The sequence below is a fragment of the Onychostoma macrolepis genome, chromosome 20 (assembly GCF_012432095.1).
Source record: "Onychostoma macrolepis isolate SWU-2019 chromosome 20, ASM1243209v1, whole genome shotgun sequence".
In the NCBI taxonomy this organism is placed as follows: Eukaryota; Metazoa; Chordata; class Actinopteri; order Cypriniformes; family Cyprinidae; genus Onychostoma; species Onychostoma macrolepis.
In genome coordinates, this window is record NC_081174.1 from 32,366,885 (window position 1) to 32,387,034 (window position 20,150).

General features: G+C 40.5%; 1 protein-coding gene across 4 annotated transcripts in view; it reads left to right on the forward strand.

The window, feature by feature from the left end:
* pak5 (p21 protein (Cdc42/Rac)-activated kinase 5) overlaps positions 1-20,150 on the forward strand; it is a 58,656-nt gene that overhangs the window by 30,578 nt on the left and 7,928 nt on the right. For all 4 annotated transcript variants that reach the window (XM_058755084.1, XM_058755086.1, XM_058755085.1 and 1 more), the window contains 3 exons: positions 10,580-11,395; positions 17,134-17,613; positions 19,616-19,749. In XM_058755084.1, the coding sequence (XP_058611067.1) occupies positions 10,580-11,395; positions 17,134-17,613; positions 19,616-19,749 (1,430 nt within the window). The remainder of the gene's footprint in view (positions 1-10,579; positions 11,396-17,133; positions 17,614-19,615; positions 19,750-20,150) is intronic.

The window sequence follows — 20,150 nt, forward strand, 5'->3', positions numbered from 1 at the left end:
GTGATGAGCAGCAGATGATGATGATGATGTAGTGTGTGTGTGTGTGTGTGTGTGTGTGTGTTGCGTGTGCAGTGTGTGATGATGAGCAGCAGATGATGATGATGATGTAGTGTGTGTGTGTGTGTGTGTGTGTGTGTGTGTGTGCAGTGTGTGACGATGAGCAGCAGATGATGATGATGATGTAGTGTGTGTGTGTGTGTGTGTGTGTGTGTGTGTTAGCGTGTGCAGTGTGTGACGATGAGCAGCAGATGGCAGCAGAGGAGCTCTGATCTTCTCTCTGCAGGAATCAGTCGTCTCTGGACTGCGTGAGATTTTCCTCTCATCCTTCATTTGTGGAAACATTTCCTAAATCAGATCATGATCTTGTGCTCATTCTCATGGCTGCTATCAAACCAGAAATATTCTGTCAATAAATAGATCAATCATTCTATGAAACAAAGATTTAAAATCCTTATTTTAGAATATGGACTTTGAAAACCTCGTTAAATTCATGCAAAAATAATTTGACTGGCAGTAAGTTACAGTAAATGACATGTAGATGTTTTTGCATTGTAAATCATATGATAATGCCATCATTGTACAGTAAAATTACATGCATTCTTATTAAATCTTATTAGACCTTATTAAACCTTATTAGCTCGTTATATAAAGTTATGTCCAACTTTATCCACATACATACATAGTCAAACACACCCTTCACATGCAGCGTGTGTGGATTCTGCTTTAGCAAACATTCACTCTGCAAATTACAAGTGGCAGCAAGATACACGTCTGTGTGTGTGTGTGTGTGTGTGTGTGTGTGTGTGTGTGTGTGTGTGTGTGTGTGTGTGTGTGTGTGTGTGTGTGTGTGTGTGTGTGTGTGTGTGTGTGTGTGTGTGTGTGTGTGTGTGTGTGTGAGTGTGAGTGTGTTTTTGTGAAAAGTCAGGACATAGATGTGTATAATGGCGAGGGTATGGCAGGTATTACAAGGTGAAGGTGGCATCTCAGGACATTGACCCATGTCCCCACTTTTCAAAACGCTTATAAATCACTCAGAATGAGGTTTTTTTGGGGAAAGTTGAAATGCACAGTCTCCTGTAAGGGGTAGGTTTAGGTGAAGGGTTGGTGTAGGGCAATAGCACATACAGTAAGTACAGTATAAAAACCATTACGCTAATGGAATGTCCCCACTTTTCACAAAAACGAACGTGTGTGTGTGTGTGTGTGTGTGTTTGTGTTTCATCAGCACCTGACCAATTAATACTAGCACTTACCTATTCTATTCTATTCTAGTTTAACTCACTGTACTAAAAAACTAAAATAAAAAATTAATAAAAAAACTGCATACATATGTATAAAGAAAAACTACTAAAATTAAATAAAAATACACAACCAAATTTGCTAAAACTATAACTAAAATTAAAATGTAAAAATAAAAACTAATTCAAAATATTAACAAATATTCAATACTAAAATATCTAAACTTTTTTATTAAATTTTTTTCGTCACAAAATGTAAACTATCGCCCAGCTGTAATCTGTTAAATGTGACTATAAGATATTATAAATATTAACATCATGATTTTCAGTAAAGCTGCTTTGAAACATGTATTGTGAAAAGCACTATACAAATAAATTTAAATATAACAGTTTTTCAGTTTTTCATCATATACGTGCTGAGGTAAACATGTTGCTACTGTAGTGTATTTACAGTGTGCTTGTGAAATACTGGAACAGTATCTCCATGACGTCAATGCAGATATAGAGACACGCGTCATAATCTGAAAACCACACCCACCCGGGGGGGGGGGACAATTCAACGCTCTCCATTGACTTTGTATTGCAGGAAGCTGCCTCCTTGTCATTTCTGACTTATAACAAAAAACAGAACAATGTCTAAAAGCTGCTGTGTGACGAGGTGTACAGCAAACAAGCTAAAAAACCCAGAACTACATTTTTGATAAGCTGTCGACCCCAAAAATGAGCGTTTAAGGACACATATAGTTGTAGATGTCAGGGTATTTCATGTCGGGCCGTTCAGTTGGATCATTTCTCAAACAAAAGAAGGTAAGGAAAAGGGGCTCTGACATAGACCAATAAAATGTAGTTTCTCAATATATCTCCTCCTGTCAGATTCACATCGGTTGGTGAAATAATGCTTTGACATGGTTAAAATAATGAATGGTTCCTGTTGCCGATTACGTTTCCCTCCAGTGGGTGTAGTTCTCAGAGTACTATAACACATTGCGCTCTACTTTTGTGTCCTTAAACGCTTGTTTTTTTGGGTCGACACTCATAAAAACGTAGTTCTGGGTTTTTTAGCTTGTTTGCTGTACACCTAGTCACACAGCAGCTTTTAGACATTGTTCTGTTTTTTGTTGTAAGTCAGAAATGACAAGGAGGCAGCTTCCCGCAATACAAAGTCAATGGAGAGCGTTGGATTGTCCCCCTGGTGGGCGTGGTTTTCAGATTATGACGCATGTCGCTCTGTCTCTATAGCACACGCGTCTGATTGGCGGTTGGAGTTTTTGTATGCCGGCGGACGCTGCGTGGTCATTGGCCGGCTGTACTGTACGCAGGAAGCACAGTCAGCAGCGCAGCAGCCGAGGGCAGAGTCATTAATTACGTCACACCACCGCACACTTCATTAAGCTCAAGGTTAATACTGGCTTATCTGCGGACGAGGCCGTACCGCGCTTTCCTCGAGATGCTCAACGCCACACCGCCACCGCTGGATCTATTGCAGCTTATCGCCACACGACAGACCGGAGACGCGGCCGCTGAAATATGGCTGCTGTCATACAGAGCTAATGCTAACACCTCCAAACGGCCCAAACACGGCCAGCTCATTCACAGGAGTGAGGCAGATGACAGAGATTCGACACATAATTAACCTCCGTCACCTCCAGCCGTCTCCGCAGCAGCACAATTACAAACATCACTCTGCAGCGCCTTGCATTAAAACAGAGAGAGTTTTATACTTTTAAAGCATTTTTAATCATTTCAATAGTCCACCAAAACTGATCATTCTGTCATCATTTACCCTCATGTCTTTCTTCTGCTGAACACAAAATATATTTTGAGAAATGTCTCTGTGTCTGACATAATGAAAGAAAATGGGGTCCAATGTAGTTTTACTGAAGAAAGAGGTTTGAACAAATTATTAGGTAAATGAAAGTAAATGATGACAGAATGATGATTTGTAGTAACCTTAACATATGTAAATTTTATTTATATAGCACTTTCAAACCCATAAATAACCTTATTGTGCAACTGCATAGCAACACACTAGCAACCACCCAGTACAAGATCACTCTATATGCATGAAGTGAGTGTTAGTGGGTATGAGTGTGTGTTGGCATGAGTGAGCGTAAGTGTGAATAAGTGTTAGTGTGATTGAGTGTGAGCAAGTGAGTGTGTTAGCATGAGTGAGTATTAGTATGAGTTTCTGTAAGTGTTAGTGTGAATGACTGTTAGTGTTAGTGTATGTTAGTGTGAGTGAATGTGAATGAGTAAGTGTGAACGAGTGTGAATGAGCGTTAGTGTGAGTGTGAGTGTTGGCATGAGTGAATGTGAGTGTTAGTGTTTGTGAGTGAGTGTGAATGAGTAAGTGTGAGTGAGTGAGTGTGAATGAGCGTTAGTGTGAGTGTGAGTGTTAGCATGAGTGAATGTGAGTGTTAGTGTTTGTGAGTGAGTGTGAATGAGTAAGTGTGAGTGTGAGCATGAACGAGTGTTAATGAGTGTGAGTGTGAGTGAGTGTCAGCATGAGTGTGAGTGAGTGTCAGCATGAGTGAATGTGAGTGTTAGGGTGAGTGAGTGAGTGAGTGAGTGAGTGAGTGAGTGAGTGTGAACAATGAGTGTTAGTGTGAGTGAATGTGAGTGTTAGGGTGAGTGAGTGTGAACGAGTGTTAGTGTGAGTGTGAGTGAGTGTTAGCGTGAGTGAATGTGAGTGTTAGTGTGAGTGTGTGTTAGGGTGAGTGAATGTGAGTGTTAGCGTGAGTGAATGTGAACAAGTGTGAATGAGTGTTAGTGTGAGTGAATGTGAGTGTTAGGGTGAGTGAATGTGAGTGTTAGGGTGAGTGAGTGTTAGCGTGAGTGAATGTGAGTGTTAGGGTGAGTGAGTGTTAGCGTGAGTGAATGTGAGTGTTAGTGTGAGTGTGTGTTAGTGTGAGTGAATGTGAGTGTTAGTGTGAGTGAATGTGAGTGTTAGCGTGAGTGAATGTGAGTGTGAATGAGTGTTAGTGTGAGTGTGAGTGAGTGTTAGCGTGAGTGAATGTGAGTGTTCGTGTGAGTGAGTGTTAGCGTGAGTGAATGTGAGTGTTAGCGTGAGTGAATGTGAGTGTTAGTGTGAATGAGTGTTAGTGTGAGTGAATGTGAGTGTTAGTGTGAGTGAGTGTGAACGAGTGTGAATGAGTGTTAGTGTGAGTGAGTGTTAGTGTGAGTGTGAGTGTGAGTGAGTGTTAGCGTGAGTGAATGTGAGTGTTAGTGTGAGTGAGTGTTAGCGTGAGTGTGAGTGAATGAGTGTTAGTGTTAGTGTGTGAGTGTGAGTGAATGAGTGTGAATGAGTGTTAGTGTTAGTGTGAGTGTGTGAGTGTGAACGAGTGTGAATGAGTGTGAGTGTTAGCGTGAGTGAATGTGAGTGTGAGTGTGTGTTAGTGTGAGTGAATGTGAGTGTTAGTGTGAGTGAGTGTTAGCGTGAGGAATGTGAGTGTGAGTGTGTGAATGAGTGTTAGTGTGAGTGAGTGTTAGCGTGAGGAATGTGAGTGTTACTGTGAGTGAATGTGAGTGTTAGGGTGAATGAGTGTTAGTGTGAGTGAATGAGTGTGGTGAGTGTTAGCGTGAGAGAATGTGAGTGTTAGGGTGAGTGAGTGTGAATGAGTGTTAGTGTGAGTGAGTGTTAGCGTGAGTGAATGTGAGTGTTAGTGTGAGTGAGTGTGAATGAGTGTGAGTGAGTGTTAGCGTGAGTGTGAGTGAATGAGTGTTAGTGTTAGTGTGAGTGAGTGTGAATGAGTGTGAATGAGTGTTAGTGTGAGTGTGAGTGTGAACGAGTGTGAATGAGTGTGAGTGTTAGCGTGAGTGAATGTGAGTGTTAGCGTGAGTGAATGTGAGTGTGAGTGTGAATGAGTGTGAGTGAGTGTTAGCGTGAGTGTGAGTGAATGAGTGTTAGTGTGAGTGAGTGTGAATGAGTGTGAATGAGTGTTAGTGTTAGTGTGAGTGTGAGTGTGAACGAGTGTGAATGAGTGTGAGTGTGTGTTAGTGTGAGTGAATGTGAGTGTTAGTGTGAGTGAGTGTTAGCGTGAGTGAATGTGAGTGTTACTGTGAGTGAATGTGAGTGTTAGGGTGAATGAGTGTTAGTGTGAGTGAATGTGAGTGTTAGTGTGAGTGAGTGTTAGCGTGAGAGAATGTGAGTGTTAGGGTGAGTGAGTGTTAGCGTGAGTGAATGTGAGTGTTAGTGTGAGTGAGTGTGAATGAGTGTGAGTGAGTGTTAGCGTGAGTGTGAGTGAATGAGTGTTAGTGTTAGTGTGAGTGAGTGTGAATGAGTGTGAATGAGTGTTAGTGTTAGTGTGAGTGTGAACGAGTGTGAATGAGTGTGAGTGTTAGCGTGAGTGAATGTGAGTGTGAGTGTGTGTTAGTGTGAGTGAATGTGAGTGTTAGTGTGAGTGAGTGTTAGCGTGAGGAATGTGAGTGTTACTGTAAGTGAATGTGAGTGTTAGTGTGAGTGAGTGTTAGCGTGAGGAATGTGAGTGTTACTGTGAGTGAATGTGAGTGTTAGGGTGAATGAGTGTTAGTGTGAGTGAATGTGAGTGTTAGTGTGAGTGAGTGTTAGCGTGAGAGAATGTGAGTGTTAGGGTGAGTGAGTGTGAATGAGTGTTAGTGTGAGTGAGTGTTAGCGTGAGTGAATGTGAGTGTTGGTGTGAGTGAGTGTGAGTGAGTGAGTGAGTGTTAGCGTGAGTGTGAGTGAATGAGTGTTAGTGTTAGTGTGAGTGAGTGTGAATGAGTGTGAATGAGTGTTAGTGTGAGTGTGAGTGTGAACGAGTGTGAATGAGTGTGAGTGTTAGCGTGAGTGAATGTGAGTGTTGGCGTGAGTGAATGTGAGTGTGAGTGTGAATGAGTGTGAGTGAGTGTTAGCGTGAGTGTGAGTGAATGAGTGTTAGTGTGAGTGAGTGTGAATGAGTGTGAATGAGTGTTAGTGTTAGTGTGAGTGTGAGTGTGAGCGAGTGTGAATGAGTGTGAGTGTGTGTTGGTGTGAGTGAATGTGAGTGTTGGTGTGAGTGAGTGTTGGCGTGAGTGAATGTGAGTGTTACTGTGAGTGAATGTGAGTGTTAGGGTGAATGAGTGTTGGTGTGAGTGAATGTGAGTGTTGGTGTGAGTGAGTGTTGGCGTGAGAGAATGTGAGTGTTAGGGTGAGTGAGTGTTAGCGTGAGTGAATGTGAGTGTTAGTGTGGTGAGTGTGAATGAGTGTGAGTGAGTGTTGGCGTGAGTGTGAGTGAATGAGTGTTAGTGTTGAGTGTGAGTGAGGTGTGAATGAGTGTGAATGAGTGTTAGTGTTAGTGTGAGTGTGAACGAGTGTGAATGAGTGTGAGTGTTAGCGTGAGTGAATGTGAGTGTGAGAGTGAATGAGTGTTAGTGTTAGTGTGAGTGTGTGTGAACGAGTGTGAATGAGTGTTAGTGTGAGTGTGTGTTAGTGTGAGTGTGAGTGTGAATGAGTGTTAGTGTTGAGTGTGAGTGTTAGCGTGAGTGTGAGTGTGGTGAGTGTTGGCGTGAGTGAATGTGAGTGTGAGTGTGTGTTAGTGTGAGTGAATGTGAGTGTTAGTGTGAGTGTGAATGAGTGTGAGTGAGTGTTAGCGTGAGTGTGAGTGAATGAGTGTTAGTGTGAGTGTGTGTGAACGAGTGTGAATGAGTGTTAGTGTTAGTGTTAGTGTTAGTGTGAGTGTGAGTGTGAGTGTGAGTGAGAGTGAGTGTTAGCGTGAGTGTGTGTGAACGAGTGTGAATGAGTGTTAGTGTGAGTGTGAACGAGTGTGAAGCGTGAGTGAGTGTTAGCGTGAGTGAATGTGAGTGTGAGTGTGTGTTAGTGTGAGTGAATGTGAGTGTGAATGAGTGTGAGTGAGTGTTAGCGTGAGTGTTAGTGTGTGTTAGTGTGAGTGAATGTGAGTGTGAATGAGTGTAAGTGAGTGTTAGCATGAGTGAATGTGAGTGTTAGTGTGAGTGAGTGTGAATGAGTGTTAGTGTTAGTGTGAGTGAATGTGAGTGTGAACGAGTGTGAATGAGTGTTAGCGTGAGTGAATGTGAGTGTTAGTGTGAGTGAGTGTTAGCGTGAGTGTGAGTGAATGAGTGTTAGTGTTAGTGTGAGTGAATGTGAGTGTGAACGAGTGTGAATGAGTGTTAGCGTGAGTGAATGTGAGTGTTACTGTGAGTGAGTGTTAGCGTGAGTGTGAGTGAATGAGTGTTAGTGTGAGTGAGTGTGAATGAGTGTTAGTGTTAGTGTGAGTGAATGTGAGTGTGAACGAGTGTGAGTGTTAGTGTGAGTGAATGTGAGTGTGAACGAGTGTGAGTGTTAGCGTGAGTGAATGTGTTGGCATGAGTGAGTGTTAGTGTGAGTGAATGTGAGTGTTAGTGTGAGTGAGTGTGAATGAGTGTTAGTGTTAGTGTGAGTGAATGTGAGTGTGAACGAGTGTGAGTGTTAGCGTGAGTGAATGTCTTGGCGTGAGTGAGTGTTAGTGTGAGTGAATGTGAGTGTTAGGGTGAGCGAGTGAGTGAGTAAGTGTTAGCGGCTGTATAGAGGATAAGAGGTGTAAAGGCCTGCGATCACATTCTCCTCAGATGGACTGAGCTCAGAGCGCAGTGGTGACACGCACATTAAAGAGATGGATGACACTCCGTGTAGTGCTGCTGTGAGGAGGACACTGGCCCGCCCAGGAGATGTATTTCCTCTTCCTGTGCTGAAACTCAGACTGTGACGTTTATTAGCTCCTCTCTTTCTCTTAACCTGACCACACGTTCCAGCTCTTCTGATCTGTGGATTCTTGAGCTTCACACTAAACATTGAGAATCCGGTTGTGTTTTGCTCATCTGTAGAGCTTCTGAGTAAAGGTTTAATATGGATCGTCATCTGAAAATGATGTGCATGTGAATGTGTTCCAATTGCTTAGATCTCATTCTGGTCTCAGCTGTGTCTCATGTTTGTGTTTCATTGCCCGCCACTCTTATGCATGAGTTTGTCCCCATATTAAAGAAATCAACCAGAAGATCAATCAAAACCAAAAGAGTTTTACAGCATGAAGCCATAGAAGAAGGTTCTTAAGATCCACAGAGTTGTTTGCTTCTTTAGAAAAGCATGTACAATATGTTTTGATGCTTCAAAAAACCATCAAACCAAAACATTTATCTAAAGAACCTATGATGAGAAATCGAAAACCTTTTTTAAAGATTCATGTAGCTCTGGCTGGATCTTAAAGAAGTTTCACAGCTGAATGTGACCAGAGTTTAAATCCATTTGAAGGATCTCATCAAGGTGTTTTGATTGATGACAGACAGTTGCATCTGGAACTAAACTCTACTGCATGCTTAAAACACTGTGTTTTAGATCATCTGTGATCTAGAACCTCCGGACTTTTGTACTAGTTTTCCATCAGGTCATCTGATGTTACTTAAAGAGCCGCAGCAGCAACTAAATGAGGTCAGAGAGTTTTTATACTGCAGATGCAGGTCAAGATCACAGTGGCCGCTCTTTACTGGAGCTGCATACGTCACATACTGTACAGTAATGTCTAGAAATATAGTCTCTTCTTTTAAGATTTGATCATTTACATAGTAAACAATCACAATTTGTGAATACAGCAGCAGTTACTCTGAAAAAATGCAAATAGATACTGTATAAAGGTAAAGGTTTTAAAGGGTCTTTTTTACAGCAATGCCAAAAAACCACAGAACCATTTTTGGTTCCCCAAAGTACCTTTCAGTGATCAGTTCTTAAAAGAAGTGTGTGTGTGGGATTGGCTTTTACCTGGTTTAGCTCAATCTGTATGGAAAATATGAAGACTCGTTTTCTAAATCTGCTCATGTAATTGTAGTGTAGTTTTGAAAGACTAGTTTGGGAAAAACCTTCCATCTGGCTTTTCAGCTCGTGCCACTCTTATATTTTGGGTCTGTTTCAGTGTTTTATTCTGCGGTGAGTCACGATGCAGCTGTGTAACGTGCTTAAGCAGCAGTGGGATGAGATGAGCAACGCTGTGATTTTATTCAGGCTCGGCTCGTGATAGCACCACTGCCAAACATTTTCTGATCCCACTCCCACTGCTGCTTGACTCTGTCAAAATATACAGCGGTGGCCAAAATGATAAGAGCACTAGTATTATCAGCAGCTAAAAAATGGTTAAGTCAGTTATTTCTATCTTCTGCTGTAGTGTGTCAAGTAGGAAATATCACTTTACATTTCCAAACATTCATTTAGCCATTAATTGTAATAATCCAGTGAGATTTTTGAGATCTGATATGATCATCATCAGTGTGTCTGGAGTGACATGAAGAAACAGAACAAACTGAGACTAAATCCAGAAGAACTGTGTCTCAAGACGCTTCAAGAAACCTCCTGCGAAGCTCCTGAGAAACTCTGCTCAAGTGCAGCGAGGACAAAACCTGCTTTAAACACAAAGCATGCTCACAACAAATGTGGATTTATTTAGTTAATAGAAGTTAATTGAGAAAGAAAATCTATTTATGACATTATTTTTGACAGCATCCTCATTTTACAGCGTTTTTACACAAGTGCCTAAAACTGTTAACAGCGCTGTAGCTTTGCAGCTTTTTTGAAGCGTCTTGAGACACAGTTCTTCTGGATTTAGTCTATACTAATTATATGCTTTAAAAAAAAAACTTGTCCCTTTTAGACTTGTGCTCTATTCATTTACTAACTGCTTGTTTTCTTAAAAATAAATAAAAATAACACTAGCTCTCTATTCTTTTTGTATTCTATCTATTTGTTTTCTTTTTATTTATTATACAATCAACAAAAAGCAAAAAAAAGGCCTCTGACACTAGCTTGCTCTATTCTTTTTGTATTCTATCGGTTTTCTTTTTTTTTTTTAAATAATAATAAAAAATGTAAAAAACCTTGCTACGTGTACTGCATTATGCTAACTGAGACTAAGTTGTCATAGCACTTGTGTATCGTTGCTCTTTTATTGATTTTGATTGCTTCCATTGTCCTCATTTGTAAGTTTCTTTGGATAAAAGCGTCTGCTAAAAGACTAAATGTAAATGTAATGTCTCAGTTTGTTCTCTCAGTTTCTTCATGTTATTCCAGACAGACTGATGATGATCAGATCAGATCTCTGTGTGGAAAACAAAAATATCACTGGATTATTACAATTAATGGCAAAATGAATGCTTGGAAATGTGAACTGATATTTCCTACTAACACATTAATTGCAAAATTGTTAATTGCAAAAGATAGAAATAACTGACTTAAAACCATTTTTAGCTGCTGAAAATACTAGTGTTCTAATCATTTTGGCCTCCGCTGTAGGTGGTGAAACGCTCAGGCCTGGACCTTCTTGTTCGATTTTGTGCCTCTCACAGACTCTCCTGCCTTCTCTTTGCAGACCATCGTCCGCGGGAGCCGGCCGCCCAAGGATGCCTCCATCAACGGCCTGCTGGAGGAGTTTGACAGCATCTCCGTCACCCGCTCCAACTCTCTGAGGAAAGAGAGTCCGCCTGGAGCCCATCAGGCCGGCGGGAGCAAACCAGCGTCTGCGTCCACGTCCACGTCCAACACCGGCGGACCGGAGGAGAACGGCTTCGGACACTATTACGGCCGCTTCTCGTGCGACCTGGACAGCAGTAAAGACTTCTCGTTAGAGGCGTACCGAGAGCGAGGCGTCCACGACAGCGAGTACTATGGACGGCACTACCGCTTCTCTCTCAGACAGAACGGCCATCCCATCCGCAGCCCCTTCTATCCCGACGCCATGCCGCAGAAGTCCTCGGACTACGCCAAGATGCCACCCGACTACCACGCCTACCTGGAGAGCAAGATGCGGCTGTCCACCGTCGAGATGGCCATGGGAGGCCGCAGGGAATACTACCGCGCCTCTCTGGGCGGATCCAGCCAGGATTACCGGGAGCATGCGCTGGGAACGCCGTCACGCGTCTCCATCCACAGCGAGCAGATGAACTATCCCGACGGAGACTGGGGATACGGAGCGGGACTGAGAGACGACTACGACAAGAGGCCCAAGTCCTCGTACATCAGTCAGACGAGCCCCCAGCCGGCCATCCGGCAGCGCTCGCGATCGGGGTCAGGCCTGCAGGAGCCCAGCCTGCCGTACGGCATCAGCGCATTCAGAGCTGCGCCGCAGGGGCCATACAGCTCGTACACGTACCCCAGATTATCCGAGAACACGTCTTCGCTCGTAAAGGTAAAGATAAAATCGGCTTCCTTCTAATGATGGGTTTGGCTTTTATTGTTCTGCAGGGGCATCGTGTCAAAATGCACCAGTGCACTAGGGTTGCATTCACTCTATTGGTTTGTGTGATTTCCTGGCACAGTCAATGCAAGATGAATCCAGACTTGCCAAAGTGAACCGCTACTGATGATGCAACATTAACATGTGATGGTCAAATGCAGTTTGTCTGCTCAGAGATCATTGCATGACAGATTTTGGATTAAAAGGCTCCAAGGAGATCCATTGTTTTGCTCAAACATCTTGTGGCAGTAAAAATGCGCAATAAAAATTAAAGGGATAGTTCACCCAAAAATGAAAATTCTGTCATTAATTACTCACCATCGTGTCGTTCCAAACCCGTAAGACCTTCGTTCATCTTCAGAACACAAATTAAGATATTAAGGAATATTTCTGCTGCATTGCTGTCTATGGAGGGTCAGAAAGCTCTCAGACTTCATCAAAAATATCTTATTTGTGTTCTGAAGATGAACAAAGGTCTTACGGGTTTGGAACGACATGAGGTGAGTAATTAATGACAGAATTTTCATTGTTGAGTGAACTGTTACTTTAACATCATTAAGGAGTGCTGCATTTCATGCACTTTCCGCATTAGAAGACTATTAGGCCACTTCCTCAATATATTACAACATAAATTTACATCTGCAGAATCTCCACATCATTAAACTCAGTGCAGTAATCTCAGTATGTGTGATTTCATGCATTTGGCAAATACTTTTACCTTTCATTTCATCTGCTTTGTGCACTGGAAGTGTATTAGACCACCGAATAACTCCTCAATATATTACGGCATAAATTTACACCCCCTGAATCTGAAAGATGCATTTAAAAAGGCATGTTGTTTTGTATTTAGTCCTATTATTACCATCTTCATGAAGAATTTTTTTAAGCATAATTTTACCCCCAAAAAACCTTCGTCCTTTCTGAAAAATATTTTATTTTAAAACAGCATGAATTCAGTTCATCCAGTGTGTTTTTAAAGATCTAATCTGATGCATTTGACAGGTGTTTTTACATTGCATTAAAGCTCAGTTCATGCGCCTCTCTTCCGTTCCTGTACAAATGCCGCATTGTTCCAGTGGAAGCCTTGCAGGCTGCAGATGCACTGTCCGCTCCTCACCCGCAGGCCGTGTAGGGCGTATTATCTCGCAGGTCGCACCACCGCTCCGCAGCACCGGCTCCGTGATGGATCTGGTGTCAGTTCTTAATCTACTCACCCGTGAAAAGAGCGCAGCGGCCGGAGACACAGAATTACTCATGAGAGCGGTGCAGGAATCAATTAACGGAAGCGTAGCATCTCCCCGATAACAGCGGCTCATCGCAGACCCTCATTTACACACGCTTGAGCTCTGAGCTGTGATGCGCTCTTGTCATTTCAATTCAAAGATATTTCAGGATTACTGTAAGACATCCGCACGCATCAGAAGTGTATGAGGCCGCTTCCTCAATATAGTGCAACATAGATTTACATCAGGGTTATTATAGTATACTAAAACATTGTTATTTGAAACAAACATAAGTAAACATTATCGAAAATAAACATAATCTGAAATATTATTTCAGCTAGTTACACTGCAAAAAAATGATTCTCTTAGTATTTCTGTCTTGTTTTCTAGAATAAATATGTACAAATTCTCATTAAATAATCGTTTAGCCTTTGAATTAAGATTATGTCTTGCCCCATTGGCAGATATTTTTGCTTGTTTTAAGCAAAAACTAAACAAACTTTTTTTTTTTTAGAAAACAAGTCTTAATATCTTAAATCATTTTACTTGTACAGTAAATGCATCTTGATTCAAGAATGTTTAGATATTTATACTAGAAAACAAGACAAAAATACTAAGTAAGAAAATAATTTTTTGCAGTGTGCCTGGCAACATTTCTCAAAAATTCACAAACATACAAAAGAAAATTACTAAAACTTTAGCGAAAATTAATATGAAAACAGAAAATAAAAAATGAGATAGTTAATAATACAAACACTGGTTAATAAAAACTATAATAGTATCTCAGTGATAGTAAAATAACTTACATTCCCATAGAATCAGCAACATTCATTTAAAATAATTACATATTTCTTTGTATTTAGTCCAGCCGTTACCATCATCAGGTGAATCTCATGAAGAATCAGAAGAAATTATTTTTTAAATTCTTACTTTATGACACATTTTCACCTCCAAAAACTTATTTTATTCTAAAACAGATCCATTGTTTTATTTAAATATATTGTGGCAGCAAAAGTGCATGATAAATATTCAATATTCAATAATAAAAATAAATATTCAACATCAAGGAGTGCTGCATTTACACGGTCTGCATTATAAATGCATTAGTCCACTGAATAACTGCTTGATACACAGCAACATAAATGTACACCCCCTGCAGAATCTGCGTTAAAAACTGAATACTGTTAATATTTCCGTCCCCCAAACCTTTGTCTGATCTGAACATCATTTAACATTTGTAACCGAATTCACCTCATTCAGTGTGTTTTTAAAGATCTAAATTCACCGTGTTAATGATTAATGAGAAATTTGTGCATAAATATGCCATGAAAATAATGCCATGCTGCACAAACTCTTCATTTGCATTAAGCTGCATGTACTTTCATGTTTCTTTCTGCTGATGTTTGGGGTGAAATATGAGCGTGTTTCTGGCGTGTTCGGTTGATGTACGCAGCAACGTTGTACTGTATGTCGACTGTATTGAGCAGCACAGTCGTGAGTGTGTGTGTGTGTGTGTGTGTGTGTGAGATTTGGCTGTGATTCAGGCCACGCTCCCATCAGTCTCGGCTCAGCGGCGTCATAATGAACCTCTTTCTTTCTCATTCAGCTTGACTCGGTCACTTTCAGCGAGCCCAGCGTTTTGCGGGCGCTGTTGGGAATCGCGGACCGTTAAAGGCCCCCAGCTCGGAGACTTGGGACCTCGGGCACGCTCGCGCTCATTGTGATGAACTGATGTTGTGGCACCTTCCTTTTCTGCAGCCCTTGCATAAAAGCTGCGGCGGCGTGTTCCACCACAGAATTCAATTTCACACTCCAGTTGGGTTGTTGATTACGCTGCCAAATTCAGATTAATGTGCATTTAACGAACATGGATCAGCCAGCGGTGCCGGGTGGGAAAGGGGGTCTCGGGACTTTCTCCGGCCCATAAACAGCCTCGCCGGGATGATTGATTAAAGGAGTCCACCGGCGTAATTACAGCGGCGCTCTCATCATCAGGCGCTTAGATGACGATCCGTGTCGTGTCATCTTCTTGTGTTCGGGGCGTGGTGGGAATAATTCAATCTACCGCCCACCGTGACCCTGCAGATCGGGAACTAACTGCGTGAGAATCAGATCCGTCGTGACTGCGGTCTTTCTGCTGCTTTACTCCACTAACATATGCTTGCTGAACACATCTCCGCTGTGTGTGTATCACATACGCTACCAGTCAGAAGTTTCAATAATTAAGTAATAATTATTATAACAAAAAGTGATAATTACATTTTTCAATATTTTTGAAAGAACTCTTGAAATATTATTACTCATTGATTGTATTATTACAATGTAAAACAGCAGTTTTCTATGTGAATATGTGTTAAACTGTAATTTATTTCTGTGATGCAGCTGTATTTTCAGCATCATTACTGCAGTCTTCAGCGTCACATGATCTTCAGAAATCATAATAATATGCTGATTTGCTGCTCAACAAACATTTCTGATTATTATCAATGTTCAAGTCGTGCTGCACAATATTTTTGTGGAAACTGTCATACATTTTATTTTTCAGGATTCACAGATGAATAGAAAGTTCAAAACAACAGCATTTATTTGAAACAGAAATCTTCTGTGACATTATAAATGTCTTTACTGCCACTTTTGATCAATTTAATGTATCCTTGATGAATACAAATGTTTTCAGAAATGTGCAGCAGATCAGCATATTAGAATGATTTCTGAAGATCATGTGACGCTGAAGACTGCAGTAATGATGCTGAAAATACAGCTGCATCACAGAAATACATTACAGTTTAACACATTCACATAGAAAACAGCTGCTTTACATTGTTATTGATCATAAATATTGTGTGATATTTTCTGTTCGGTAAAATCACCGCAGATCTTTATCTGAATGTTCACGCTCTTGTTTTGTACATGAGGACAGTATGATCATATGATCCCCGTGTCAGTGGTGTGAGCCTCGGTTTGAGGGCCGTTCCTCAGCAGACAGCAGCTCTGTGATAAACGAGCGTTTGTAATGAGGAATCATGAGCGTCTTCTGCAGCTGCTCGTGTCTGCATTATTCACTCATGGGGCCGCTTTTATAAAGCGTGTGTACGCTCAGATTTGATCTTAGAGAGTGTGTGCGATTAAATTCACGTCGGCGCTCATATGTGTAAAAACTGTCTTTGACGTGGAAAAGTGTTTAGCGTCACGTCAGGGTCTGAGCAGACGGACACACTTTTTCTTGCTCGAGTACTTCAGGTTTTTGGAGATGTAAGCTGTTCTTGCAGCTCGCTGTTCTAAATGATGGTGACTGGTGATCTTTTACATGTTAATGACATTAATTATGAGTCGTTTACAAGCCAGAGAGCTAAAACCATTCAGTTTCGCGTGAGTTCAAGATCATTTGCGATTCATAGATTTCACATCTGAAAGAGAAGCGTACGTGTGTTTTCTGTTCGTACGTTCATTCTACGAATCACACGCATATTTGAGAGATGATCGTAATTTAGGATGGTTTCTGCGCAACATTTTATAAATGAGCCCTAAGGTTGGAAATCAAAAATCAATTCCAATTTCAGAATCAGATACTTAAAGTCAGGAATCGGATACTTCTCGTAAAATTTAAGTTTTTATTCCACCTATCAATTCATGTGCATCTTTTTTTTTTAGTTGGCGAAAAGGTTAAAAATGTATTTGTCTTTGAATCATTCATTCAAGAGATTCAGTCAAAAACACTGATTCATCCAGTAATGAAACGAGTCAATCTTGAGTGAGTCACTGAATCATAACATTCAGAAATTCCATGAGATTTTGTTCACACTGCAAAAAATTATTTTCTCGCTTAGTATTTGTGTCTTGTTTTCTAATATAAATATCTAAACATTCTTGAATAAAGATGCGTTTACTTGACAAGTAAAATTATTTAAGATATTAAGACTTGTTTTCTAAAAAAAATTATCAAAATTGTGTTAGTTTTTATTTAAAACAAACACAAATATCTGCCACTGAGGAAAGAAAAATAATCTTAATTCAAAGGCTAAACAATATTATTTTTCTTGCCTCAAGAAATAAATTGTCAAGTAAATGCATCTTGATTCAAGAATGTTTAGATATTTATACTAGAAAACAAGACAAAAAATACAAAAGAGAATTATTTTTTGTAGTGCAGTTTAATATTTCTTCTTCAGAATTGTAAGAGAACTACAAATTTTAAAAAGTCAAAATTTATCCAGAATCGTCAGCTCTATTTTGCACACAAACAGCTCGTAATCGACTCCAGTTTGTCTGCAGCCGGCTGATTTTTGTTCGTGGTATTCAGCTGCAACTAAATGTTTTGCAAAAAGAGACACAGAATAAGTATGTTTGATATCTAAATGTTTGACTTACTAACCACATTAGAATCGAAACTGGGAATCGTAATTGATCAAATTCAAACGATACTCAACCCTAATGAGGCGCATGATGTTTTGTGTTTGGACGGAACAGGGCGAGTACGAGCGCGGGGCCCGTGACGGGAGCCCACAGGGGCCGGGGCCCGAGACGTATCAGCGCGTTCCCCTCAAACTACCTCAGAGCCACGGCAAACCCGGTTACCCGGCCGGTCTCCAGTACCCTCCGGCCTTCCAGTACCGGCCGCCGCAGCCCAGCCCTCCCTACACCCCGCAGGGGGCGCACTCGCAGCCCTCCTCACCCTTCACCCCGGGCCCCGGGGCCTATCCGCCGCCCAGCTGGGGCTCGTCCTCCGAGCAGCCGCCCTGCAGGGTTTCGCACGAGCAGTTCCGGGCGGCGCTGCAGCTGGTGGTGAACCCAGGCGACCCGCGCGAGTATCTGGACAACTTCCTGAAGATCGGCGAGGGATCCACGGGCATCGTGTGCATCGCCACCGAGAAGCACAGCGGCAAACAGGTGGCCGTGAAGAAGATGGACCTGAGAAAACAGCAGCGGCGGGAACTTCTGTTCAACGAGGTGAGAGCGCCAGTGTCCTGGTGAACGAAACGGTGAAACAGCTCCAGGTTTGTAGAGCTGCGTATAGGCCGAAACCTTTGTGATTATAGTCAAACCTAAAATGATTCACACAGCAGATGTCATTTTATTTTTTACTATAATTCATTTATGTAAGTGAGGGTAGCAAAATAAAGTAAACTGTGACATATTAAACCCAAAAATTCTTCATGCAGATTTTTTCAAAAATTATTCAGAGACTTTGACCTGATCATGTTTTGCTTCAGTGTTTTTCTTTAATTGCTAATGTGATCTTTTCCACCGCAGACTGAACTAAATGAAGCATTGTTTGGTAATTAGTTGAGCTAAATTGGTATTATATAATTGTGTTCTTAAATTTAACAGCTGACAGCTATTCAGCCGAATTCATTACATACCTTTCTGTCAAAGTTATCTGACGTTATCACGATGAATTTGTTCCGACACAGTTTAGAGCTCTTCTCATATTTTATTACCATTTTCTAAACTATAGTGAATAAACCGTGATATAATGTGAGAAATGTTGAAGGTGTCTGAATAATTTTTGGTTTTACTGTATTATCAATGTGCCTATAAAATAATAATTATTTTTTAAAGTAATTCTATCATGATTCTTCTAATTATTATGAAAATATTAAACAAAATATGAATTATTACTAGTGTAATATTTCTCTGTAAAATAAAAAAGGTTTTAAGATAAATAGTATTATGATTATTTTATTTTTACAGCCCAACTGTAAAAATATATACAATATTTATATTTATAGTTGTCTGAATTTCTTTGTTTTTATTAAGCTTTTATTTTGGCAGAAACCCACAGGACGTTTCTCTTTTGTTAATATGCGCATCTCATTAAAGTTTGGGAAGATGGTTTGATGTGTGTTATATAATGTATAATCCTCATTATATTGGACACAGACTCACAGCAGATGCAGAGACCGAGTCGAGTCGCTCCGAGACACTGAAAACACTGCATCGCGAGCTGCTCGTGTGTAAATCGACGCACATGTAATCTGGATTACCTAATCAGATTCCAAAAATATTACATTTCAAAATGCTCATAATCAGATTACAGTTACTTTTATGGATTACATGATGACATATTATTCACACAATGGCGGTAAATTATTCAAAATGTATTGATTCAGCCCAATTAATTTTTTTTCTTTCTAAATGAACCTACCACTTATATACAGTTTGGGAAACCCTAATGTAATGTTTAATGCATTTCATGATGTTGACAACAAAGAATAGAATATAGTTTTTTTTCCTTTTTGTTTTTGTTGTTGTTGTGATCAACGAGTTTGGTCAAAAGTAATCAAAAAGTAGTCAGACTACATTACACAATATGTGTAATCCAGATTATTTTATTAACTGCAATATTCGTTATCAGAGCTGGGGGTAGTAACTGATTACATGTAATCTGGATTCATTATACAATCATATACTCGTAATTAGAGTATATTACATTTTATAATGCTCATAATCAGATTACAGTTACTTCTTATGGATTACACGATAACATATTATTCACACAATGACAGTAAATTATTCATAATTTATTGATTCTCCCTAATTCTCCTTTTCTCTGCTGATTTATGGTTTAATCAATCAAAAGATGTTGATATCAAAAAATGGAATACATTTTCATTCTCTTTGCTTTTTTATATCAATATGGTACATTTAATGGTAGGTTTAAAACAAGTTAGATGAAAAGTAATCTAAAAAGTAGTCAGAATACACGAGTAACCCAGATTACGTTACTAACTGCAGTTTTCATCATGTGATCTGTTTGGACTACAATTTGTAAGTATTCTAGCCGCTTTACTCTGAAACACACGGTATATATACTCAATTCGCAGGCTTCGCATGGTAATAACTGCTGTTTTATTTCGATTGATTTTCAGCCCTCATTCATGATGAACCAGAGATGGTCAGACACTGGTCTTTGAGACGTCTAGATGTTTTCCTGTTCATCTGCTTGCAGGTGGTCATCATGAGAGACTACCATCACGAGAACGTGGTGGACATGTACAACAGTTATCTGGTCAGTGATGAACTCTGGGTAGTGATGGAGTTCCTAGAGGGCGGAGCCTTGACTGACATCGTCACTCACACCAGGTAAGAGCCGACTGTCCAATCAGAATCAGAGTCTGAACTAGCTGATTTCACAGCGATTCATCCATCTGATCTTTTGATTCAAAGTACGCCAAGATCCAAGTGAAAGAGAAAATGGTGACGTGAGATTATACACTAGTCCTCATTATTGAGTTTGTGTCAGAAATACCTAGATCACGAGATGTTTCGGTCTCATTAATAGTTAACATGTTTAACGTGTTTCACAATCAGCTTTGATCAAATATGAAACCGAGAGTGATATTACACTTCTGCAGCTGATTTATGCAGCGGTTTGAGGGCAGCGTTATCTGCTGGAGACAATAGTCCGGTGATGAATTATTATTGTGAAAGTTTGTGGTGGAGTTTGTTTTAAACGCTGCCTCTGCTCTGGAAGCGTCTGCATA